The sequence below is a fragment of the Musca autumnalis genome, unplaced genomic scaffold (genome assembly GCF_047663935.1).
Source record: "Musca autumnalis isolate F117 unplaced genomic scaffold, ASM4766393v1 scaffold_1, whole genome shotgun sequence".
In the NCBI taxonomy this organism is placed as follows: domain Eukaryota; kingdom Metazoa; phylum Arthropoda; class Insecta; order Diptera; family Muscidae; genus Musca; species Musca autumnalis.
The window spans coordinates 119,384,299-119,412,286 of NW_027411644.1; the positions used below are offsets into that span (position 1 = coordinate 119,384,299).

Sequence of the window (27,988 nt, forward strand, 5' to 3'; positions counted from 1 at the left end):
GATCTTACTTACCAGATCTTTATTACAATATTCTACTCTCTTATTTTTATTGATTTGTGATGTCATAAATAGAACACAGCCCTTTGCTGCCACGCCTCCGGCTAACACAACGATGAAGGTGATTATGTAGGCCACAACTTTCAAGATTTTCACTGTTAACTCCAGACATTCTTGATTTGCTGTTGAACCTGTCTCAATTTTAATTGGAGGATCTCTGAACACATCCCAGCCTTTTGTTTCCTGTATTGTTCTTTGGCTGTATTTAAAAAGAGAAGAGAAGAAGATAAGATATTAAAGTTATTATTGAACCATTGTAGTGACTATACGGGTATATCATTGTTGCTGTGTTTCGGTAAAAGGGGTTTGGAAAATCCTACTAATATTACAAGTACGGATAACGCCTTAACTTTGTATGTAAATATAAAAACGTGGTCCTGTACAGGTCATTTTTTGGGGCAATATTATGGATTGGGAAAAGCGTCACAACAACACCTTAAGATGAATCACTGTATAATAGCTGTCATGATATAAAGCAAGATTTCGTTTGCGGATTTCAACATCAGTTTTATTTGCGCCCATGCGTCAACCGAAGAGAAGGACGAGCTGACTGAATATACATATATTTTATGATCGCTTAAAAATAAACATGTGAACGTGTACTGCCCATGAGATGCAAGTTATTGTAACTTCCAAAGGCTGCGCTACAAACCGTTTGTCATGCAACGGAAATCCAATATTACTTCAGTATAAATATGAGTTTCGAAGCACTGCCAGAGAAGCCACAGCCGATATGTCTGATGAACTGCGTAACTAACAGCGAAACCGGTCACATAATTTGGTGGTTGTGTGGGTTATTCGATTATTACTATTATTTTATATTATATTAAATGATCTTCGCCCTAACAGGCAAAATTTCAAATAAAAAACATGATAGTAAGGTCACCTGGCTGCCACCTGATCAAAAAAAAAAAAAAATAATAATAAAAATTTCGAGTGGGTTTGATGTTACAGAAAAGGTACGTATCCGATTAAACTTAGCAAATAAAGTAAAAACAAACACAACCAGAGTTCCGAAATTATAGTGAAACTCGCTCGAATTCGAGTGGCAGTACTCCTGTGAAAAGAAACAAAAACAATTACAGTGAAGATCGTTCTCCAGAATTTGTACCGACATAGCGACAAAAACCGGAAGCTACTACTCCAGAGCCAGGCAATATGCGCACTTTGCTCTCAGTGAGCGTTAATTTCAATGTATTTTATGATCACGGAGAGTAAAGGAGAGCACTTTGCCTGAACCTGTACTACACACACACGAACATACAAATCGACAACAAAAAATCATATTTTCACTCGGTTTTACTCTTACAGTAAACGCTTACTCTATTTCGAACATTTTTACTCCCACTCTTATTTTTCAACAAGGAGTACTCGCGAGCGCTGCGACATAAAACAAAAGGATGGAGAGTAACTTCTTGTAAAACTCGTACTCTCCCTCGCGAGTAAAATCGAGCAAATCGGAGCTCTGGACTCAATACGGAAGTTGGAAATCAGTAACCTGTAATCGCAACAAATGTCACAGCATATTCCACTCAATTGGCCTAATTACTTAATGAATGCACTTTTAGTTCCGATAGCAAATCAGCACAGTGACACGCAGTCGCAAAATTCATACTTGGATACCAGACACGAGAGATGTGTCGGGAGGAAGGGGGAGAGACGTCTTTTCCGCAGGACTATAGTAAAAAAACGGTACAGTGAAACAATATAGATGTACAGGAGCCAGAATTTCTACATCGTCCTATAGAGACTCTTGTTCGTCTGGTCAGGTTATGGAAAGAGCATTTTTCCAAACTGTTGGTATCTAATATTAGAGAAGACGACGAAGACACAAAAGATCCAATCTCAGAAGATGGTATTGAGTGTATTCCGCCCGGCCAAGATGAGGTAAAAACATCAATAAACCGACTGAAAATAATAAGGTTGAGCCGATGCCTTACCAGCCGAGTTGTTCAAGATTAGAGGCGACGCACTGATAAGGGGTATGCATCAGATCGTTTGCTCCATCTTGGAGGAAAATGACATACAGATTCGATTCTATCTTCCAATTATAGAGGCACAAGTCTGCTCACCATCGCTTATAAAATCGCGTCCAGTGTATTATGCGAACGATTTGAGCAGACAATACCAAAGATACAAACCATTTCCACCAATACATTTTTAAATTTTTCAATATGTATTTAAAAAATTGTGTATTGGTGAAAAAGGTTTGTATTTTTGCTATTGTCTGTCCAAAACTGACGTTTGTAAAGGCCAGGTAAAGCCTAAGGTCAATGATACTATAGGACCCTATCAATTCGGCTGTAGATCAGGCAAATATACAATTGACTAAATCTTCACCATACAGCAAATTTTGAAGAAAACTCAAGAGAAGCAGATTGACACCTTCTATCCTTTTCTCGACTATAAGGCAGTTTTTGACAGTCCTTTACGTTTAATGGTATTAAAAGCCATGTCTCAGTTTGGTATCCCAGCAAAGCTCACACGATTTTGAAAGATGACATTAAATCAGTTTAAATAGGAAAAACATTTTCGAGCAGTTCACTACCAAACGCAGTTTTAGAAAAGAAGATAGTCTTTTGTGTGATCTTTTCAATATTCTGCTGGAAAAGATCATACGACATGCGGATGTAAACAGAAATGGCATAATATACAAGAAAAAGTCACATGCTACTCGCTTATGCCGACGATCATCAAAGATCCATCAGAACAATTAGTAATGGATACCTTTACAAGAGTAGAAGAAAAATCAGCTATAGAGAGCATGACAGTAAACGTCGATAAGACCAAATTGATAGTATCGGGGCGTAATCCATTAGAACCCAAACCAACGGCGCAACTACAATTTTGAGGTACATAGTTAGTGATTTCATCTACGTAGGCACCGCTTTAAATAAGATAAATAAAACAACTTTAGTTCTGAACACCGACGTAGCCAGGGGGTGGCATGGGGGGCCAGGCCCCTCTCCCCCTAAATCGTAATTTTTAGTCATTTTTTGTATATTTTATTCAAAACACATCAAATATTGCCCACTCCCCAAAATGGTGTCGAGATGCATTTCTGACTACGTCCCGGGTACTGAAATAGGGAGAAGAATAATAATGACAAAAGGACGCTACTCTACAAAATGCTGATACTACACGTTCTAATGTATGGTTTCAAAACAGTACTTGGTGTGTTTGAGAAATAAATTATTCGAATGATCTACTGGCCAATCTCCGTTGGCGGTAAATATCGGCGTCGATATACCAGATATATTCTCAAATCGACATACAAGTTAAACGTATTGAGCTACAACGATTGCGTTGGCTTGGTAATGTCATAAGAAAAAAAAGGTGTATGCACGTTAGTCACAAGGCGGTGTGGTAGATTAAGACTTCGATGGAAAGAAAGGTGACATGGAAGACCATGTTATCTCGCCCATCTTTGATGATTGCTAGAGATCGGGGAAAGTTTAAATCTATTCTTAGTTCGGCTTATACGACAAATTTACTGTACGCAAGTATAGCCACCTAAGTAAGTAATACCAAAAAAGTGTGTTGATTTCTTCTCTTATAAAATTGTTGTTATATTTACGCTTGTAGAGATTACGAATTTAAAATATTTCAAATAAAAAACTCGTTAGGTAAGGGGTGTGGTACCCTTAACTGAAAACAACATTTAAATCTTACGGTACAAATGTCAATGTCGACAATACAATTACTTTGTTTCTAATATATCCGGCATTTGAAAAATAATGTTAGGACAAGAATATGAAAATACAAGAATAAGCGTTGATAACATAAATGTTAAAAAATGCATGAGTGCTCATATATGACCACACCTAATAATTATTTTTTCAATGAAATAAATAGATTAAATAAAAGACTGACATGTTTATCTGCATACATAACAATGATCAAATCTGGTTTTTAATATCATTTATTAGACCATTGAGAGAACGTTTATAATTGCTCAGGGTACCAACAAAAAACTGCTCTATATTGGATTATTTCACTTAGAGTGTTTGAAAAGTGATGAATAAATCAGAATCTCGATAATAACGTAAGTATAAATTCACTCTGGGTACAGTGGAACTTCTCAACAACGTAGCTGCTGTGAACGAAGTAAAACTACGTTATAGAGAAAAATCGTGAGAATTCATATTTGTACACCCTCCACCATAATATAGAGGTTAAAATTAAATTTGTTATGCCGTTTGTAACTCATCAATATATTCGTCAGAGACCCCATAAAAGGTCTGTCTGGTTACTTTCCCAGCAAGAATTGTCCAGCAAGAACTTTCTAAGAGTGTAAGGAGTTTTTATTCTCTTTTGCTAGAAAATTGTAAAAAGAAAACGGACAACTTCCCAGCAAAAACCAGCAAGCAATCAGCTGACTTGCATAAACAGAACAATTTGTCGGCAAATAAAGGAACCAAAGGTAGCAAAAATTTTGTATTTTATTAAAAACTAGCGGACCCGGCGAACTTCGTCTCGCTGTTAAGGAATAAAATTTCATACAAAAACTCAATTTTCGATTTTTCCAATTTTCCGACTTTTCCAGAGAGTTTTCCAAAATTTTCTTCCGTAAAGACCTTCTCCTCGAAAAAACGAATAACTGACAAAAAATTTTACAGAAATCGGCCTAGCCGTTCTCATTTTATGAATTACTATACATTTTTTACACCATTTTTATATATATAGATAAAAAGAAAATGACCCAAAAAAGGAATTTTTACACACCGCAAATTTGTTCTCCAAAAAAAAACCATCACATTTAGGCTTGCTATTTCCACAATAAATTTGTTTTTAATTTTCAGAAGCTTAAAGCACCGAATAATTAAAAACAGCTGATTGATTGTTTTCAGGAAGAAGAAGTTGCAAGTGCTAACTGGAAGAAATTTTTCCAGCACGAATTTTCAAACTCTCAGTAAAAGAACTGTCAAAATGTCTCTCTCGATTCGCTCTCTTTTGCTGGCTTTTTGTGTTAACAGACGACTTCCAGCAACAGTTGGTACAAATTGTTACAAGTTTTAGCGTAACCAGACAGACCTAAAGTATATATGGGGATTTCCGAGTGAAATCAGACACTTCTTCAAAAAGTGGTTTTTGATTTCCTTTATATTTTGCTGTGTGGATGCTGCTCCTCAGAAAAACATTTCAGTATATTTTCAGATTTTGTTTGACTGACGGTTTCAGAGATATCGCGCCTTGAAAAAGTTGAATTCTGTAAAAACTATAGCCAAAGAAATACTCATAACTTCTTTAATACAGGTGCAAATAGAAAAAATCGTTTTGGTATTTTTTGTTATTTTTATTGCACAATGGGCTTGAGTGCAATTTTCGCGATTTAATATACATAATATACATAATAATAATAATTATCATAATTAATCATATCTACCAATTTTTTTCTTAAACATTTCAAATGTTGGCCCGACTTCTTATTCATGCAAAATTTTTAATTAAATTATCGTTATTTTTACATATTTCTATAGCAGAGGCATTCCAGAAGAATAGATGAACAAAAATTTTGCTTCAAAATCCTTAAAACCCCAAAATATATAGTGCTCATAGGTGTACGAATACGATCTTTGCCACCCACACAGGCGCCATGTATACCTAAATGACAGAATAAATTAAAAATTTGTTTTGAAATTTTTAAATCTTTCCTCTTCATAGTAATTCTTATCAATTGACTCACATTTGCATACTAAATATGTAATTAACAACGATTTTATGCAGTTTTAAGGGGTGTACGAAATGAACTTTGCATACTGTATATTGTATTCTTCGATTTTCGATCAGTGTGAAACATTTGTCGTTTTATCAAAAAATTAAATTTTGTAAAATTTGTTTTGTTGTTTCATTTAGGAATTAAACATCTTTGGAATTGGTCAGCAATTAATGTACCAGCATTAAGGCCTCGGCACATACGGCGCGTTGAGCGTTGTGTTACAACAACCACATGAAAACTTCAAGAACAAACTTGGCATCACTTACACATTTTTCTTGTGGTTGTTGTTTTCAACGCGCAACGCGTCGCACAACGTACCGTATGTGCCGGGGGCTTTAGTGGGTATGACTGAATAACGTTTTTTTGTACCCGCGATAGTTATAGCCATTGTATATTTTAAATTCAAATCCTCACTTTAATATTTGGTAGATTATTCGGCAGCCCATTCATATAATTCCTGAGCTGTAGTTAGTATTTGATGATCAATTTAGTTAGTTGATTGTCTGGCTGTTGCAACAATTTCTAATCCATTTTCAAAATTCAAAAATGAAGCCGTTTTTAAGATGTTTAAGATAAATTCCTAAATATACAACAAAACAAATGTTAAAAAATTTAATTTTGTACATATTTTTTTTTTGGTAAAATAACAAATGTTTCACACAGGAAAGGAAAAATTGTAATTATTCGAATCCCACTACCAAATAGGACTTAAAAATTGCAGTAATTAATCGTGGTTTAATACAAAACAAATTTTAAGTAAATCGAAGGGAACAATCATTGCTAAAAATTGATTTCAAATATTAAAATTAATTTAATGTGCAATTTGTTTCTATTTCTATTTTGGAAAACAAAAAATAATAAAAAAATACAAAAAAAATACAAAAACAAGATTTTTTTATATTTGAACTAATATTAAAGAAGTTATGAGCATTTCTTTGCATATAGTTTTTACAGAATTCTAATTTTTTAAGGCGCGATATCTCTGGAAAAAGAATCTGAAAATATACAGAAATGTTTTGCTGAGGAGCAGCATAAAAGCACAAAAAAATAAAGCAAATCAATAGATTTCTCTCAGAATTCTCCATATGAATTTTCTTGATCAGCATAAAATTCTAAGTCAATATAACCACGTCCGTCTGTCTGTTGAAATCAAGATACAGCTATTTATTACTCCTAGGATATTTGATATTAAAAACGGGCTACATCGGTCCACGTTTTGGTATAGCCCCATAAAACGGTACCTCCCGATTTTTGGTATTTTAAAGGTTGTGGCCTCAATATCCCATCGAAATGGGTGAAAATCAGAAAATTTTCGGTATAGGTCCATGTTTTCATATAGCTCCCATAGAAGGGTACCTCCCGATTATCAATCAATATCCCACCCAAAATGGCAAACATTTGGCATTACGGCATATAACTTTCCACGTGAAATTTGTCGGTATAAGCCTTCATCTTTATATAGCCCCATATAACGGTACCTCTCGATTTTCGGTATTTCGAAGGTTGTGGCACCAATATAATACCGAAATGGCTGAAATTTGGCATTTATTCTTCCTAGCGGGTATAAAACTTTCCACCTAAATTTTTTTGGTTTGGTCCACGTTTTTATTTATTACTTTTTTAGCCACAGAAATGAACAGGTAAAATTTTCTCATCGATTGGACAATAATTACGGCCTTTAAAGCAATTTCGTGAAATTACCTTTGGTCCCATACAAATTACTATGGAAACTTTGAGGCACCAGTGGCACGTGTTAACATATTCCAATTGTGCTTAAACTTTGGCAATCTTATGGTACATTTACGAAATCGAGTGGACTTCAACTGTCAATTCCTTTGCGTATACGCCAAATGAAATCTCATCTGAAATCCATTGGATATCATTTGACGTTTAAACAATGGATTTGACAGTTGAAATCGAGTGTATTTCGTAAATGTAAACCAAGCATTAAAATAAAACAAAATTAAACACTTTAGGTGGGTGCCGCCTAAAAAAATCCGACTTCGATTTTTTCCCTTTGAGTTAAAACCAGCCTAATGTAGCCGCATCAGCCCAATGTAAACCAAGCATTAAAATATAACAAAATTAAACACTTTAGGTGGGTGCCGCCTAAAAAAATCCGACATCGATTTTTTCCCTATGAGTTAAAACCAGCCTAATGTAGCCGCATCAGCCCAGCTGATGGTACCACGAGCTGTCAAACTGGATTTTGTTTTTTAAAATAACATCCCTAAATTTATAATTTGTAATGAATTTGTTGAATTATATGTTTAATAAAATTTTCCGAATGAAATTTTGGGGAAAATATTGTAATAATCGCTTTATTTTGCAAAATATTGCCGAGGCCTTTAGGATGTGATTAGTTCTCTAAAAGAGATTTTTTCTATCACCATTAATTATCACTCATTATAAAAGATGTTAAAGACCCACAGAGATTCCATTACTTATTGAAGGATGAAAAATTGTTTCGATCATCAATCATTTGGCTATTTTTGGAATTACTTGCATTTAAATTGTACTGAAAAATACCACAACTATAAACTTCATTATTACCTTTATAATTATCAACTTAACCTTTATAATTATCAACTTAGTCATCATCGACATTTACACAAAATGTGGTGGTGGTTATGAGTAGAAAATAGTTTGTCATTGCAGCAGATAAATTCGTATATAATTGCAAGAGCTAAGCAATAGTGGGTAGCTAATGATGATAGTTCAAAATGTTGCAAAAAAACTCTTTAGTTTAAAACTATTTCATTCAAATTTAGATAAATAAGTAACTTCAAAAATGATTCCTATCAAAAAATTTGCTTTTTTTACTCACCTTCCGCCATAAATATCATGTGTCAATGGTGTACTCTCGTCGTCTGTGAAATTGTCATCACTATCGCCCGTGCCTGGCGGGGCCAGAGGGCGATGTCTGATGTTAGACATCTTTTTCTCCCACGGTTAGAGTAACCAAAATCAGTCAGCAATGCTTTACTGTGCGAAATGTGTAAATTCCAATTTTTCAAAGATTGCCGTTGCTGTTGTCTTTTTGTTCTGAAGTCTCTGTCGTTTTAGCGTATCCAAAGTCACTTTTCTGATTAACTGAATTTGAATACCAAACAATTTTTATTATTTACACTGTAAAGAGACAAAGAAGTAAAAAAAATTATTACAATAATAAGAAGAGGATATATTCTTCAAGTTTTATTTTATAAAAAAGTTTTGCAATTACAATACATTTATTTATAGCGTTTTCCTATATTTGCTGGTTCAATTAATTAAAATAAGAAAACGGAATTTTGTGTATATTTCTATCAAACTAAAAGACAGTGTTTTTTGACATTTATCAATTCGAGTGAACAATTGTCTCTTGAGTTTAACAAGTTTTTTTATTGAGGAAACAAAAGACAAAGGGTCTGATGAGGATAAGTGGCGAGATCCGAAGCTATAACCTGCCCCTTGTTTAACAATGTAAAATTTTCCCCACTAACAAATAAAAGTTGTTTTTAATAAAATATTAACTAAGAAACTTTATAATACCCCCAACTAAAGAATCATTGTACTATAATATTCTCCCATTCTGTTAACATAAAGTACCAATTTAAAATACATAATCATTAATTAATAATGAATATTTGAACAAATTATTCTGAGACATAATAACTTCAATTAAATTACTAACAATTATTAGTGATGAGAATCATTTATACAATCAATCATATAAACATACATACATATGGACATATGAACATATGTATGTACGTTTATGAGATGTTGACAATTTAATTGTTGCCTTAATTGTTTGTCATTAGAATCTATTAATCACATATTGAGCATTGAATTAATAATTGAATTATTTTAGTCGACAACAATGTTTATTGCGATAGCCAATCAAAATGTCCAACGGAAAAGTAAAATATTGCGTAAGTTTACTCACTTGTATCGACCGTGACAGGACTCGAACCTGCAATCTTCGGATTCGAAGTCCGACGCCTTATCCATTAGGCCACACGGTCCTTGTGCTTGTCACAGAAGGTTTTTATAATTTAAATTTGTTATCTGTCAAAGGATGACATCCTTTAAGGGATGCCATTGTCTATGTACATCTATGTACACACACATAATCAGCCATAGAAACCACCCTTTAGGGATGCTGTATTACTACTACTGCATAGATGAACAAGATGAGCACTCGCCGATACAAATTCTGTCTTCGTGTTCATCATTGTACTAATGCTACATGCACAGTTATCACAATCATCTTTCAAAGTTGATTTAGAAATAAGTGAGGTAATGTCATATCTATCACCTTTGCTATAATTATAGCAATTTTTTGAAAAAAAAAACAAAAATTTTTGAATGTTATTTGATAATCGTTACGGAAAATGTTTTTTGGTCCGTTTTCAAAAGATTTGGTGTTATTGTAATTTCATATTCAGAAACACACATTAATACCCGTCGTTCATGAAGAATAATCCAATATGTTGAATCAATCCAAGATATCCAAGAGACTAAATTAACTGTAAATTTTGAGAACTAACATTTTGAGGTAATTCATGACCCTTTATAACCTGCGAGAAAGGCATTTGGACCTAATGAAAGCTCGTACAGTAGTGAACAGCCTAAACGTCAAAGTCTAGATTTCCAAGTGAAAAATGGGTTTCCAGTTTGTAACAGTTAAATAATTGTGGTCATTCATTCGTGCACCAGGAAATAATTTTTTGAAAAAAAAAACATTTTTCATTTCATAGTATTTTTTCAAAAAATTTTTTTTCAAAGTCGTTTGTGCGGAACCTTTTTATATATTAAAATGGAATGAATTCTATTTTAGGCATTAGTAGGCATACATTCATTCATTCTCACTTCAGGAAATTATTTAAAAAGAAAGTCAAAAAGTCACAACCCTAGTGTGAACCCGAAAAAAGCTCTAATATAAACATGGCATAAAGATAAATATCCACCTTCCCCAATCTCTTGCAATATATTCCCATTTTTACGAGATGACATGAAGATATGTCATTGGTGGATTTGCTACGAACCCGTTGGTCTTAGGCTTTTTCGTTCGTATAATACGTCTTATAATAATGGTTTTAGACCCCAAGTATGTTTGGACCAAATGTGTTTCAGACAATTTGGAGTCGATTGAGCAATGCCCGTCCGTCTGTCTGGCTGTCTGGCTGGCTGGAGCGCACGATAACTCGCGAACGGATCAACCGATTCGATCCAAAATTTCGTAATATTTTGTCCAAATTTAGTTTAAGTTCGAAGATGGGCTATATCGGTCCACTCCTTCCGGTACCTCCCCCACAAAAGTTCGAAAATGTTCGGAAAATTTGAGCGCACGATAACTCTTGAAGGAAGCAACCGATTTGATCCATACTTTGCACATCGTGAAATTTCTACTAAACTTAGATGAGGTTCCAAAATGGACTCAATCGGTCCACTCCTTCGGGTACCTCCCACACAATTTTTCGGATAAGTTCAGATTAGGACTCGCTCTCGAAACGCTTTGATTTTTGTTGCAACAAGTTGTATTCATTGCCCCCCATACGACGGTAAAAGTTTCATCAGGGGCAAGTCCATACTTCCTGAGAAAATAACCTGAAAGATGCAAAAAGCCCCTATGACACCGTGTGTAGTGGTTGGAGCGCAAGATAACTCTCGAACGGATCTGCCGATTCGGTTCAAAATTTGGCCTTCGTAATATTTTGTCCAAACATAGTTTAAATTCGGAGATAAGCCATATCGGTCCACTCCTTCAGGTACCTCCCCCACAAAAGATCAAAAATGTTCGGAACAATTGGGTGCACGATAACCTTTGAAGGGATTGACCGATGTGAAGGGATTGACCGATGTAATCCATACTTTGCACATCCTAATATATCTACCAGATATAGATCAGTTTTGAATATTGACTATATTTGTCTACTCCTTCTGGCACCTTTCACAAACAATTTCGGATAAGTTCACTTTAAGACCTGCTCTCGAATTACTTTGATTTTTGTTGAAGCGGTTTGCATTCGCTACCTCCATTACGACGGTAAACGTTTTTTTCAGGGGCAAGTCCATATTTCGTAGGAAAAAAGCCCGAAAGATGTAAAAATCCCTATGTCACAATATGTGGCTGTCGGAGAGCACGATAATTCTCGAACTGTTCAACCGATTTGGTCCAACATTTGGTCTTCGTCATATTATATCCAAACTTAGTTTCATGTGGCAATACCGATCCACAACTTCCGGTATTTCTCCCCAATATTTAAAAAATGTCATTAAACTCTAGGACGATATCACTTGAATGGGGCAACCAATTTGGTCCAAACTTTGGATCTCCTAATATTTTGTCAAAAATTTAGTTTAACTTCTAAAATGGCCCATATCGGCCCTCCCTAAGGGTACCTCTCCCACAAAAGTTCAGTATTTGTGTCTTAGTGCAGTTAATTTTTGTCTGTAAGTTGAAATGTCCAAACAGGCCACAAAATTCTGAAGAGACCTTAATTACATTCGATCTGTCCGTAGGTGACAGTTTCACATTGGCTGAGGGTATATATCTGTCGGCAAATCGACTGACACTTTATTACTTGTTTAAATTCAATATCGATAGATAGTTTTGTCTGTCGATATTATCGGACTAAAACTGCCCAAACTAAAATCTATTCAACAGAATATAAATTACGCGGCTTTTCGGTTTTCAATTTCAAATGTTAAATCGCTCAAACTTACTTTAATAAGCATCACTACTTTTAGAACAATTATAACCTCGACTGTGTTTATATGTATAAACCATTGGTCGACTGCAGTTGCATATCTAAAAAGAACTTGTTTGACATTTATTGAATATTTAAAATGCATTTTTTATTAATTCTAGATTTTCAATGCCATCGTGTTTTAAATTATAGTTGTTGGTATTAGATAAATTTAACTAAAATCTGTTCACATAAAAACTGTTCCTGAGAACAGTATGTGTGATACCGTGCATGCGCATTTTTCATCAATAAGGGTGGTTTTTATCTCAGTATGGGTGAGATGGTCCATTGAGAAGAAGGATGTGATGTTTGTTAGCATCCTGTGATGAAACACAAAAAGGATTTTGTTGTATATTAACCTTAAAAGTAAATGACCAAACACGAAGACCGTGTGGCCTAATGGATAAGGCGTCGGACTTCGAATCCGAAGATTGCAGGTTCGAGTCCTGTCACGGTCGAAATACAATAATTTTTTTGTTAATAAATTATTATTGTGAAATATTTTCAGTTTTTTTTTCTGAAACATTTGTATATTTTTGCAAAACACACCCTTTGAGTGGTCAAATGGCAAAGCTGTGATTGTGTCTAAACAAAATACCAACTAAAATCAAATCATGGCATAGCTGAAACAAAAACAAAGCAAAGAAAAAAACAAGTCTTACTTTCAAGGTAAACAGCAAATTTAAATCTCACTCTATTAATTATTGCCAGTTTATGGTACCAGCAGAATTTGATTTGCACCCGTGTACCAGCGTCCGGTGTATCGGTCTGTCCGTCCATGTGCCTAAGCCAAAGTTAAACATGTGTCATAATACAAAGTTGATGTTTACTAGAAGAAGAGAGCAAGAATTTCTAGAAAACAAAGAAATATATAAGAATAACAAAGCATTGGTCCATAGGTAAGGTCGAACATACAGATGATCCAGCATATTATGAATCGTTCCCTATTCATATTAGAAATATTTTAGTAATCAATTCATTGTGTTGCCTTCAATTGCTAAAAATTATTGTTGTAATTTAAACTTACAGCAAATAAACATAAAACATTCGAATCTTAGAAAATCTTAGAAAATCTTCTTAAAATATCTATTTAAACAAACACGACTTGGAATATTTGTAACTACTGATACACACATCTACTGTAAGACGTTTTATAGCTTCCTGAACAGACAAATTTCCCTAAGTAAACCCGAATGCTACCCGCATTTTGCTGTCATTATTTAAACATACAACAATTTTTCTTGCAATAATCTTGAATCTCTTAAGAAGCAGAAGCCATTAACGCAACACATATACAGACTTAATGCTACAAAGGCAACAAACAAGACATATAATTCGCTGTAAGCCCTTTTTCGTAAAGTAGTCATTACGAAAAGCTTCTATGAAAACCCAGCATGCCTGTCATGGAACTGGTAGTCATCAATAAATTTCCAACTACATTTGTGGGAACATGGTGTGATAGTTTTAAGATACGAGTTAAGTAAAAAGTACAATTTAAGTGTACCTTGGAATAGGTTAAGTGATCTTGAACTAATGGAAGGAACACAAATAATGGAATAGCCATGAAAACAGCTCTACTCGAAAGGGGGATAAATTAGATAACAATTACTTTGTTTCCGTACTTTTTCTAACGGTAAAACTACCAAAGAGCAAATTGTCACAATTTTCTTTACCATATAAATTTATACAAAATGTACGGGAACGAAATATGGCAAATCTAGAAAACAGTCTGGCCAATATTTCAAAATTAACGTAACAGCCAATCAGATGCCAACATAAAGTACTATTTTGCAGGTTCTAGAACGCAACTAATATTGGGAGTCGCACAATGTGGAGTCCTGATTTTACTGCAGTAAAAACGGAGTTGTGATACCGGCACTCCGTTTAGCTACTCATTTCGTTACATTTTAAAAACATCCGAATAACAGACAAGTTAATCATTACACATTAAAACAGCAGTTTGTTCCACAAACAAAAAATTCCAAAATTCTGTTCTAAAATAAACAGTTATTTAAATTATTATTTAAGCTTCAAAATAAATTTGGGAACATTTTGGTCGTAATTCTCGAGAAGGAAATTCTTTATTGGAGTCGACATTTGAACTAAGGATGGGAAGCAAATTAAAACAACCGCTTTAAAAGAAGAATCAGCTCAGATGAATTAAATGGACAGCGGCGTAACAAACTTTATTGCTGTACATATTTTTATTTGTAATTCGAAACATTTCATTTGTAATTCGGAAATTATATTTGTAATTCGAATTATTTCATTTGAAATTCGAATTATTCCGTTTGTAATTCGAAATATTTTATTTGTAATTTGAAAAAGGAAATATAAAACCAATGGAACCAACTATTTTGTATTTTTTTCGAATTGCAATTGGAATAATTCGTTTTACAAATGGAAAAATTCGAATTACAAATTAAATAGTTCGAATTGATAATGAAATGTAATGAATTACAAATGTAATTCTCGAATTATAATTGAAATGTTTCGAATTTCAAATGAAATAATATTTGAATTACATGTGAAAATGGTGTAAAAAACTTTCGTCTATCAAGAAGTCTCCCGTGTCTCTTCTGGGATGTGTATGGGAACAAATCGCTCATTTACTCAAAGAGTATCACATCTCAAAAAATGTAGTTTCGGGAAAATCGCGATTTAAATTGTCGAAATTTGTTTCTGCAACATAAAAAGATAATCACATAATAAATAACAACCTGGACCTTCTAATGCCGAAAACACATCAAACGTTTTAGTAAACTTAGTCGTCATTTCTGATAAAAGAATAAAGAAAAATTCGATCTATGTTGTCCTTGCTATTTTGTTATTTTAACAGAAACGACGCCCAATTTTACTAAAAAAACCCTCGACTTTGGAGGGTTTTTTTTGTGTAAAAATCTTTTTATGTTGAAGAATCAGTTTTGAATCGACAAATTGCAAACAGCTAACCAGACATCAATGCTAAGTTTCTGTGCAAGATCAAGCATGACTTGAAGTGTTTTAGTGCTTCATAAATAACAAAACCGTTTTGGTTGATTTATGCCAAACTTTTAGAAAATACACTGTAACTCGTTGAGTTTTAGAGACATCAACGTGGAAATTTGACACAAGATAAAGTAGAAGTTCTAGACAAAGCAGAAAATTCTAATTCAGAAACCCATTTTTTGAGTTATGTCACTATATGAGTTAATGAGCGATATGAAAATGATATCAGTGTCATCGGTATTTTGTTGTACATACATATATTATTCTATTTCTGTTTGCTTCCGCATCTCGTAAGACTTCTCCAGTAGGACATTGAAAAAAAATCACCATTTCCTTGTCAGAAACATCGTTTGGTAGTGAACTGCTCGAAGAGGTTCTTTCCTAATGGCTATATTACACCATATGCTTTTTCACATTTATGTACGTAGTCACTTTGGGTATACTAATATACAGACCAGCAGATGTTATACACGTGAAAAACATATGGTGTAATATAGTCATAATTTAACAGATGATTGCGTATCAGTTGATGTCATCTTGCAAAGTTCTATGATTTTGGCGGGCATACCAAACTAAGACATGTCTTTAAATACCTTTGAACCTAAAGGACTGTCGAAAGCAGCCTTATAGTCGACAAAAGAAAGGTAGATGTCGATCTGTTTCTCTTGAGTTTTCTCCAGAATATTCCGTTAGGAATGATTGGATTTGCCAAGTCTATGACATAGAAACGAATTTATTCTTATTGAAGTATTTAGCATTCATGGAATTGGTTCTAATGCTAAAGAAAAGATAGGATGTTTCATGACTTCATTTGAACAGCGCATGGAAACACTGCCATAAAATGTTGCTGGGATTTAATTTCGCCTCCAATCTTAAACATTTAGCCGACTTATTGCTGTCTTTACCTCGCTATGGCTGGGCCGTATACATTCAATTCCGTCATCTTGAAGTCTGGTGGTAGTTCGAACGAATTTTTATTCGAATCATCTTAGTGAAACAGGCCATTAAAATTAAAGTTGGGCAATCTAGTTCCTGGAGCGGATCGATCTTTCTAGTTCATTTTTCCAAAGGGAACTAGTACCTTAATATAGTTCCATAGTTCCAAATAGTTCCGAGAGCAATATAGTTCAGTGAATCTTTCTCTCTCATCGTTCTTTATATTTCCTTCGTTCTAAATAGTTCCGAGATCGATATAGTTCAATGAATCATTCTCTTGCGTCGTTCTTTTTATTTCCTTCGTTCCAAATAGTTCCGAGAGTGAAGTAGTTTAACGAATCTTTCTCTATCTTTTTGTTTTCATCTTTTGGTGTATTAATTGACATAAAAGTAAAAAAATTGCAGCGATGTAACGAGGATGTGATTTACGTTTATTGAAAGAAAGATCGAAGTGCGAAGTGCAATTAAATAAAGAAAATTAATGAATGGAATTATATGCACGGCTGAACTATATGAACTAAAGGAACTATACAAATGAAGGAGCCGGATATAGTTATAATAGTTCCTTGTCCAGAATAGTTCCTTGGAACTAGTTCGTCCGGAACTACACAACTCTAATTAAAATGATTATTACAAGAAAAATAAAAGTACTAGACCATCTTTTGGAAAGAGATAGATATCAGTGCCAAATTTCTCTGCAAGATCAAGCATGACTTGAGATGTATTAGTGCTTCATAAACTTAAAAATTTATTTTGTTAATTTGTGCCAAACTCTTAGTAAATAAGCTGTAGCTCGTTGAGTTTTAGCTCTTTCAGTAAATGAACGATGTACACCGCACCCCGCTTATTATCCTCTCTGCTTAACTGCCTTTCCCGTTTAATTGCCTCACAATCTGAATTCCCAAAGTTTTTTTCATATAAATGAGTTCAAACTGTCCCGCTTAACTACTTTTCTATAAGTACCCAATTCGGATATTTGCCCGTCAAATATTTCCACAAAAAGAACAGTTAATAATGTTTTTCTCGGTTTATTACCCGCACTGGTGTATTTATGAGAAAATCAATTTCGGCGGCTACGTGAATTGTGATGAAGATGTCCAGTGTCATGTTATGGTGTTATGCTCACTGATTACTAAATTTCTTATTGATTAAATAATATAACTTATATATTTTTAGACTTTTTTTACTATAGACCGTTTTGTTTGTTTGGCGACTATGTTCTAATTGTTGTCATGTTTTGTAAGGCTGAGATGAGATTTCTATAACTACCCACATGAGGTAGTTATGCGGGATTTTCGTAACTGCCTTTCCCGCATAACTGCCTCAATTTTTTGGAATTTTATGAAAGGTAGTTAACCGGGGTGCAGTGTATGTAGATGCGATGGGATCGCGTAGGAAATAATCCATTCATGTTGTTGTGCACATAAAAGGGTTGAATTAAAAACTCCCAATTACTCAACATTGAGTTTTCGTTATGTCACACCAATTGTGGCCTACCATTCACTGAGAAGGTAGTCAAGATAGTAAGTCGTGTCATTACCATTTTTGAAGTAAACTGATTTTGATTTCAACACCAAATTAGGGAATAGTGGATAGCAATGGTGGTACTCATTTCATTTTGTACCAAATTTCAATTCATGTAATTAACATTTTTGGGGTTACCTATTGAAATTGTTGTGGGTGGATTTTGGTAAATAATATTGAAACACAGTTAAATTGATGATTGTTAGAGATAACAGGCACAACGAACAAACGAAACGTAACACAAAAGAAACGGAAAAACAAATTATTTATTTATTATTATATATTTAAAATGTTTATTATAATAACAAATTATAATAAAATTATCATTACAAAGCACTAGCACCAAGATTGGTTTAGCGGATAGCCTTAGATGCTAGTGCTATTTTTTATATAATTTTATTGTAATTTTTTATTATAATAAATATTTGAAATAAATAAATAAAATAAACACAGATTGGTGAAATCCACTGTAAAGTTGTCGTAAAGATTTACCAATAACAAAAGTATTGCTAACTTATATATAAACTTTTAATTCAAAATTGGTGTTTAATTTTTAGTGATACCTATCGCTAAAGTGGGGTACACACGATCAGTTTCGACTGTCAGTTTTGCTCAAATAATCGGTTGCTTGCCAGTGTGGCCGTTCATTTTTGTCAGTCATCAGGCAACCACAAAATATTTTGTGGTTGCTGGGCAGTTTGACATTTATCGATATTTCCGAAAAATCTCCAGTCAAAACTGATTGTGTGTATCCCGCTTAACCAAAAAAGTCGTTGCAGAAATCCACCAAAGGACACATATTTTATCAAACAATTTGAATTATTTTACCAAATACAGAACACTATGACCAATATGTGTAGGTAAGTGTGTAATTAGCCTTTCATTTTAGCCCACAAGACTTCTAGATCACAACAGCAACAGACACGTATAAAAATGTAGGAAACATACGACTTACACTACACTCAGTGGTGGGGGAATTGTGCATTTTAACTGTTTTCCTGCTTGTTTCAAGAAAACGAGAGACAAAATTGAAACCGGTTCTTCATTTTATTTACCGCAAAATTTAAATTCAACAATTGTTGCCTTCATTTATTCTACCCATTAAGCCAACCCCACAATACGACATATCGACAACTAGCCAAACTGCTCTGATCAACTAACCGAAAAAAAGAACTCCGAGACAAAACGTAACAAAATTTCAGAATAATGACTATGAAAATGTTATTTTATTCGTTTGTCTGAACGTTTCGAATTCGTTATAATCTGGAAACAAAGAAGGTATAAATCTGTTTTTTTTTTTTGTTCAATTTCAATGAAATGTTAACAGAATTTGTAATTTGGTATATCCATGATATGTTTGTGTGTTGTTGTTTTTTTGTGTTAACGAAACTTGTTTTATTTTTATTGGTTGAAGGAAGTTTAATGTTTCGCCACACTTCGTTTTTGGCTTAAAATCTTTTGGAGTTTTGAACAAAAGGTCATAATTTGTTTTCATGTCACACTTTCTAGCCCTTTCCCCTCATTAGACAGTAGGGAAATCTCTTTAAGCCATGAATGAATGAATGGAATGTTTATAGTGTTGGTGTAATGTTATTGGAGTTGAAGAAGTTGAATGTACATTTGACCACTTATGTAATAGGAAATGAAAAGTGTGTTCCAGAATGTTCCTCCAAACTGGAATGTAATTCGGGTATATTCTGTGAAAATTCATTAAAAATATGTAAATGATCAAACTATATTAAAGTAAGTACTGAGTAAAGTGCACTGTTTCGATTTCGAGGCCAGATAACAAGCGGTGGCAAAAAATCCTCAGGGTAATTTAGACATTTCCTGAGCATGTATTTCAGCCATGTAAAACTTCTTTATAAGTGGTGTCGTTAAAACGCCGTTCTGTCGATTAAATGGAGGTTCCATATTCTTGAGCACTCATTTACAGGTCAAAATATATTACGCATCACAATGACTCATAGATTCTGAGAAGTTATTGAAAACCAAAACAACATCCAATAAACTCATTAATGGCAACAGTGCAGCAAGGCCGCCGGAAAATGATAAAACCAGTTCCGGAAAGATCGAGTATACAGAAGAGTTTTGCCAATCTCAAGATTGCCAAACTGTAGTATACAGTGGACGGGATTGTAGATCAGGAGGGGATGAACGTGGACTACTCGGTGGAAACCGATATAATTACACTTACCAGGCAGGACATAGTTTAGGAAGGAACCCCAAATAAGATATTGGTAGACAATGTTCCCACCGTCCAAACTAGTGTCGTAAATCCGATGTCAAAAGAGGGCTTACCGCAGGTCGATGCACTATCATGGAAAATGTGGCGGCAGGGAACCCTTCCATCAACGATGAGAGAGTGCGGGTTGATCAGGATTAATTAATAGGTGGTGAACACATTCGACAGGAGATACCCTCACTTATCCAAGAAAAATCTTTCTCTCACTTATCCCGATGTTCATAGAGGATAAATTAAATTTATCCTCAACATAAACCCCAATACCCCCTTAAGGCTATATCGAGAGCGATGATGCATTTTTTAATCTCGCTTTGCATTTTTTAATCTCACTTTGTAACCACTCCGGCAGGACAGCCCTCGAAGTTGGAATATGTGAAGTCCAAGAAAAATAATCAGCCGCAACTGCCTCACACATGGGCGTGTGGTTTTAACCAAAACCAACTCTTTACCACCAAAGAACAAGGTCAAAAGAGTTAAGAAGGAACCACAAACGAAGGCAGAAAGACTCCAAATTCGCTACCTCCACGGTTTGCTATCAATATACTGACAGCCGAAAAGATACCGCTACCAAGGTAACCTCACAACCTAAATAAAGCCGCAGGATACTTCCGGATCTATTCTCACGTTTAATAAATAATTTCAAGGTGGTGAACAAATTCAAAAGGAGGTACCCTCACTTATCCATGATAAGTCCTGATCTCAACAAACTTTCCCTTTTTTATTCCGATGTTCACAGAGGACAAATTAAAATTATCGTCAAAATAAACCCCAATAGCTCCTAAAGGCTACATCGGGAGCGATGTTGAATTGTTTCAATCTTTCATGAGTGATTCTTCAAAGGGAGGCTTTGTAACCACTCCGGCAGGACACCCAGAAATATGTGAAGTCAAAGAAGAAGAATCAGCCGCAAGTTAAATCAAGGACGCAGAGAGCTGAAAAAAACTGACTTAGCAACTTCCCCGACAGCTGGGCGTGTGGTTTCAACCAAAACACAACTTTTCACCACCAAAGAACAATGTGAAGAGAGTTAGGTCAACGAAGGAGTCATACCGGAAGCTCAAGAGTCCAACCCGAGTGAGGATTCCAAATTGGCTACAGCCTCTGTTTGCTATCCAAATACTGAGAGCCGAAGAGACACCACTGCCAAGGTATCCTCACAAGCTAACCAAAGCCACCAGGTATCTTCAGGATCTTTTCTAAAGGGTAGAAACTACGAAAAGAAGATTACCAAATGACCAGTGGTTCCAGATGAGCTTCGAATTATCAGTTATCAATATAGCTGACAGTGAAAATCCATGGATGCTGATCGTAGATAGTCTGCGAGACATTGTGTTATCGGACAATGGGACCACAACTCTCCCCTTTAAGTCAAGTTTAACTGAATTTCCTTGGTAACATAGTATATGGTCTGAACTATGGGTAGGGTGCCAAATAGCTGCTGTCAGTATAAAAGAGATCTCTCCTGTCAGTATTATGCGCCTTGCACGTATACTGATAATAATCGGTAGGCGGAATCCAAACCTCCAGACAAGCTCAAGTCACATTATCAGCCACAGTCCGGAGAATGGATATCTTGCCAACAGGGTATTGTTTAAGGATACGTGAGGGCAAGCTGTATTTTGGTCTGGGTTCGATAAGATTTTATCTCACCTTAAGGCAGGACGAACGTAGCAGCAACCACTGCGCAACATGCAGAACCATTTTAAATCCTTCAAATCCATCCCATTATCAAGTCTGCGGCAGTTTTGAAATGCAAAAACTCTTTGGGGGTCTTAAAATTGAAAATTGATTACCATTATGTTGGGTCCCAGGTTATTTTTAACAAAAAAAAAAAAAAAACATGAAACCATAAACTTGTACTTATCCCATTTCCTCCCAGACCCATTGACGGCAATTGAGATCTGTTAATTTCTATTCACCTTTACACCCAGAGCTCCGATTTTACTCGTGAGTGAAAAATACTCGTGACTTGTTTTCTACTCACAGGAGTACTCCCGCTTGAATTCCAGTAGAGAGTGAAACTCGCATTTCGGAGCTCTTACACCTCGTATGACCTGTCCCACATTCTCCGAGTATTTGTTTGTTCCTTCTATGGTAGTATGGTATTAATTAATATTATCAGACATTATCAGGCATGGAACACCTTTTATGTTATTGTGCTTTAGGTTTGACAAAAGGCCTTTGTTTTTCATGGGTCTTCTGTAAGATTTGGTACGAAGTACTTTCCTATGGTGGAATCGGAAGGTCGAGGCCTCCATTGATAATTTCTTTGACGGTTGGTATTAGTGGCTCACAAGTAGTCCCTACACAGCACATTGAGTGCGATGGGTGAGAGGCTTATGTCTCTGTAGTCGAACTATAGATTTTCATCATTGGATCCAGCTGACCAGCTGGTGCATACTTCAAATCGGCATGACGGAAAATATTCATTATACCCTCTGTAATATCTTGGATATTTTGGTGAAATTTTTGTATAACCAAAATGTTGAAAAACTTTCTTTAACATTTCATTTTCTATACCAATAATGTTGTTTTTGTACAATTATTGGTTGTTGTAATTTATGCTTATGCCTCGTAATTGATATACTTTGATGATATAATTTCTTTTACTCGGACAAGGGTGGAGTAAAATTAACCATTTCAATCTTTATTGTCCGAGAATTTGTTGCCTTTCATTTAGCAAAACTTTAAAAGCAATTGCAAAGTAGAAAGATTCGTCATAGCTTATGGAATGTTCAATGCCATTGAAGGTAAACTGGTGAATTGGAATTGTGTAATTGGTTATGAACACAAAAGAAAGAGTAACAATTTATTATTTATTATAGTACGTAGATACCAGTTTGAAATATAAAATTCGAAATTTACGAAACAATATCTAATCAATAGACACTCAGTTTATAATTAAAAATTACCAAACACACTGCAATCACATAATTAAAAGCTCATGAACACGCGATCAGTTTGTATGTAAAACAAATATAAATTTTTATTTGAAATTATACATATCGCTCATTTACTCAAAGAGTGACACATCTCAAAAAATGAAGTTTCGAGAAAAACGCATTTTAAGTTTCCGATTGAAATTTGACTTTCCAACTTAAAAAGGTTATTGCGCAAAAAATAAAATAAATATTTAGATCATCATTTTTAAATACCTAGCCAGATATCTGTGCTAAATCTCTGTGCAAGATCAAGCATGATTTGAAGTGTTTTAGTCCTTCATAAACTCAAAAAACTTTTTGATGATTTATGCTATGCTACAGCTAGAAAATAAGCTGTAACTCGTTGAGTTTTAGAGGTATCAAATTTGACATAACATAAAGTAGAAGTCGTAGAAAAAATAGAAATTGGTAACTCCAAAAACCCATATTGTGAGTTATGCCACTCTTTGAGTAAATGAACGATATGTTCGAACATATGTATTTATGAATTACATATGTTCTCAAAAAAGTTATATAAATTCGGAATAATTAACAAGAATTAGAAAAAATTGTATTTCCTTTATTCTATTTCATATTTAATACATATAAAATATTTTAAAGCTTGTCGGAATATTACGTCAAATGTCGGAATGTAGGCAAATACGTTGATACATAGTATATACAGCCTACCAATACTAAATATATGTATGTATGTAAGTGGTAGTTAGTGGCAGTTTTAGACAAAAAGCAAACTCTTTTGTGTCTTTGTTGTTATAAAGGAAACTGAAAAAGTGAAAGTAAAAACAAAACTAAAGCAGAAACTGAAACTTTTCGTTTTTATTTTAGGTTTTGTTTTAAATTTTTCCATGAACACAAAGCCACAAAGCATTAAAGCGCAACAACCACAAGAAAGAAATAATAAAACACGCGCGCAGACGCAAAATGCTTTGGGCGGAGTGGAAACAACAACAACAACAAATGCCAGCGAATGTTGAACCATGACTATGATAGCATGTTTCTCTAGCAGACTGACAAACGAACATGGTCGAAGCAACAGCAACAGCTGGGTGGTTGGATGGATAGACCACAGACCAACATCTGATTGATGTGTAAATGTATGTGTATCATTGCATAGCTTTAATGAAACTTGTAAAACCATTCCTTAGTTTCCCTTCTCCACCACTGCATCACCATGCATGTCCGAACCTACATGATGCTGGCGGTCAGATGAAATGACCGTTCAACTGAAAATGAAATTAAATAATTCTATCTTAATGCAACATGGCAATAAGAAAGAAAACGAAAACATGTTTGTTGTTGCTGTTCGGTTTCTATATGCGAAGTTAGGCAGAAAAAAATCTGACTTAAAAGTCTTTGTTTAAAATGGCAAATGAGTAAGAAAACTTGGAACAAGTCTTCGACTAAAACTGGTCACCACTGCCGCAAACTGACCAGACGAACAAAGACCGAGAATTGAAATAAATAAAACAAAAAAAAAAAACTATTGCAACATATGCAATTTTATTTTGCTCACGTGGTATTACAGTGTTTGAGGGTATGTACGACTACGAGTATTAAAAAATGTATCTGTGTGGTGTTAAGTCCTGAAAATATGAGTCCTCGAAGTATATGTCCGCCACACATTTTTTGCTAATGTGGTACGTGTGATATTTCTTAAGCGAAGCAACCGATTTGGTCCAAACTTCGGATCTCATAATATTCTGTCCAAACTTAGTTTAAATTAAAAGTTTGTTCGTATTCGTTGGAATTTTTTGTGGAATGTACTCTTTGTGGTACTGTTTACAGCAATATTATGTTTTTCGTGAGCAAGTCCATGCAACCTGACATAATGGTAGAAAAACTCTAAATTATAAGGTGGCCAACTGAATTGTCTGTAGGGCGCGATATCTATCGAAAGGAATGTCTCCCAAAATAAGATCCATTTCCAAAAGGGACTACGTCGGTACATTCCTTCAGGTAATTCCTTCGCAACACTTTTTACGTCGGCAAATTCGTATGTCCGAAAAGAGCCACAAAATTCTGGAAACCCCCTAATTATAATATTTCAGATGAAAAGGTTTTTTTTTAATTCACACAGGCTGTCGGAAAAGCTGATTGATACTTTTTTTGGACTCTACTTATTGGGAAGGAAAATATCTTATACCCATTATACTAATAGCCTTTGCTGCCGCAAAATTATCGTAGTGAGCAGCACCAATCAGATCGATCTTGTATTGATAGACGGGAGGCACTTCCGCAGGACATTAGCAGGTCTATCGATAATAGTAGCGAATATGGATTCAGAACATTTTCGTATAGAACTCAAGCATCGTCCTCCGATTTATTACAGCTGTAAAAGTGCCAACTAAAAAGGGCGGAATCTGGATGGTGAAAAGTTTCAAATACATATATACAGCAGAAGCATACTTCGCTCAGCTTTCGTAGTTGCTGCATGAAACCACTATCTTTACCTATATTGTAGAATCGCAATGACAATCTGTATTAGGATACCAAAAATCGCTACCTAAATTTTTGTGAAACAACAAAGAGTATTGAACAGCTAATGAAAAAGAAAGCAATAAGCAGGGCAACCTATTATTATGCTAATTAGGCCGGGGCGATTTGAAAACCTTCGTGGGCCTCCCGATTTTGACTTGAAGTTTTTTATTGACGTTTTTTGGATATTTTGGCATGTAACAACCAAATCATTGAGATTTTCGATCCAACACACATACAAAAATTGTAGCCAAGACAGTAATTAAGAACTCTCTAATACATCGCGAAAGCATTGGTGCAAACTTTTCGAAAAATTTCGATAAATGAAACTGTGCTACAAAAGTTGACCAGAAAAATATTCAAGTGTTCTGAATGTTGGGATCCATGAACAACGACAATGCCTTTAGTAATGTATTGTGGGAGACCATGGAAAACGAAAATGCCTTTGGTTTCTTTGGATCACTTCGTTTTTTGATTTTATAATGGTAAACGTAGTGAAAAACGGGGTTTCCTGGATTTTCAACTTAAAACGGACATAACTTCTTCTTTCCACAACGGAATTTTACAGCTTATTTTTTTATTTAAAAGGTGAAAATAAAGTCTTTCGAACAAGCAATAAGTTTTAAAAATCGGGTAACAAATGGTTAAGTTATAGTCTATTAAGTGTGACAGAAACGCATTAAAAACAGGAAAATGCTTTTCCTCGTGCTCTAGGCTGCGCAGAAGACACCAAACTGCGTAATTGTTTACTTTTATCAAGAAGGAAATTTAGTTAGCTTTCCAAAATGGGAAAAACCAATGAAATCGGTTGAAAAATAGATGAGAAAAATGGGAAAAACCAATGTGTTTTAAAATTTTGTGTTCTCCTTTATAAAAGTTGGTACCTTTGGGCCTATGATTGTAATTTGAATTTGCCCAGCAAACCAATCGTAAAGACATCTTAACGAAATCGGAATAAAATTCGGACGATACGTCCGATGTCTGATCCGAAATCGTAACGATATCTTAACGAAAGTTGTATGAAGTGGTTGACATAATTTCGGAACGAAATGTCGGAGCGGCATCGTATCGATTTCGATCCGATTTCGTAACGAAGTCTGAAGAAAATCCTTGGGAAATTCGGAAAGGAAATTTCTTTCCGACATTCGTTCCGAAATCGGTACAAAATCTGAAATATTTCCGCTCCGAAAAATCGTTTAGAAATCGGAACGAAATCTGAACGACGTTGCTTCGGAAATTGTTCAGACGTGTCGGACATCCGACATTTGGTTTGCTGGGTGTCTACTTAATAATTACGCACAAGGTACCAATCTTTTTTAAAGAAAAAACCATAAAGTTAAAACACTAAAGATGACCGCTTTCATTGGTTTTCCCCATTTTGTAAAGCTAACTAAATTTCCTTCTTGATGATAGTAAATAATTACGCAGTTTACCGTTATAAAAAATAAAACGAAGTGACCCAAATGAACTAAAGGTATTGTCGTTGTCCATGGATCCCAACAAGATATAATTTTGCACCAGAACACTTAAATATTTTTCTGGTCAACTTTTGTAGCACAGTGTCATTTATCACCATTTTTCGAAAAGTTTGCACCTCCTCAAAGCCAAAACTGCCTGAAGGGGCGTTCCAATGCTTTCGCGATGTATTAGAGAGTTCTTAATTACTGTCTTGGCTACAATTTTTGTATTAGTGTTGGATCGAAAATCTCAATGGTTTGGCTGTTATATGCCAAAACTTGGTCCAGTGGACTTTTTTGCTCAGTTCAATCCCAGGAATCAGAAACGCGTATGGCCCATTAAGGTTTTTTTCCTTCCATACAAATCGCCCCGGCCTAATGCTAATATTACCGACGCAAAATACCAGAGAAAAAATATCGGCAAAAACGGACAGAAAGGAAGATAATGTTTTGTACATTCTATTCTTCTCTGAACAAGAAAAAACGTGAGCGGGATTTCTCGTGATGTTCAAGAGTCAAATTGAAGCTCGTAAAAAACAACTAAGAAAGTGTCAGTCAGCTGTGCCAACAGAGATAGATCCTCAGCCTCGGACATAAAGAAAATAGGTAAACGCAATACTTCTGACGTCTATAGGGGGTTTTTGGGCCAATTTCTCAGGAAGTATGTTCTAACCCCCGAAAAAAAAGTGTACCATGACAACTACATGTTGCCAAAAAATTAAAAACTATCCCAAACGAGTCCTTAAACTGCACTCTTTTCAAACTTGGTGTGAGAAGTACCTGAAAGAGTGGTCCTATGTTCAAATTTTTTCTGTAAAATGGTGTGAACGATAACTCCGAAAGGAGCAATACAACATCGCACATCGTGTTATTTCTTCCAGATATAGATCGGTTTGAATACCTACACATAA

The 27,988-nt window shown here is 34.8% G+C and overlaps 1 protein-coding gene and 2 non-coding genes across 4 annotated transcripts in view; 1 reads left to right on the forward strand and 2 right to left on the reverse strand.

The window, feature by feature from the left end:
* kkv (hyaluronan synthase-like protein kkv) overlaps positions 1-27,988 on the reverse strand; it is a 56,166-nt gene that overhangs the window by 15,645 nt on the left and 12,533 nt on the right. For both annotated transcript variants that reach the window (XM_073991209.1, XM_073991199.1), the window contains exons 3-4: positions 8,604-8,905; positions 13-256 (exon numbers count right to left, since the gene is read on the reverse strand). In XM_073991209.1, coding sequence (XP_073847310.1) covers positions 13-256; positions 8,604-8,713 — 354 coding nt within the window. In that variant the 5' untranslated portion in view covers positions 8,714-8,905. The remainder of the gene's footprint in view (positions 1-12; positions 257-8,603; positions 8,906-27,988) is intronic.
* On the reverse strand, positions 9,711-9,783 carry TRNAR-UCG (transfer RNA arginine (anticodon UCG)). The gene has a single exon. It is a non-coding gene; the product is annotated as a tRNA-Arg (tRNA).
* On the forward strand, positions 12,896-12,968 carry TRNAR-UCG (transfer RNA arginine (anticodon UCG)). Its single transcript has one exon. It is a non-coding gene; the product is annotated as a tRNA-Arg (tRNA).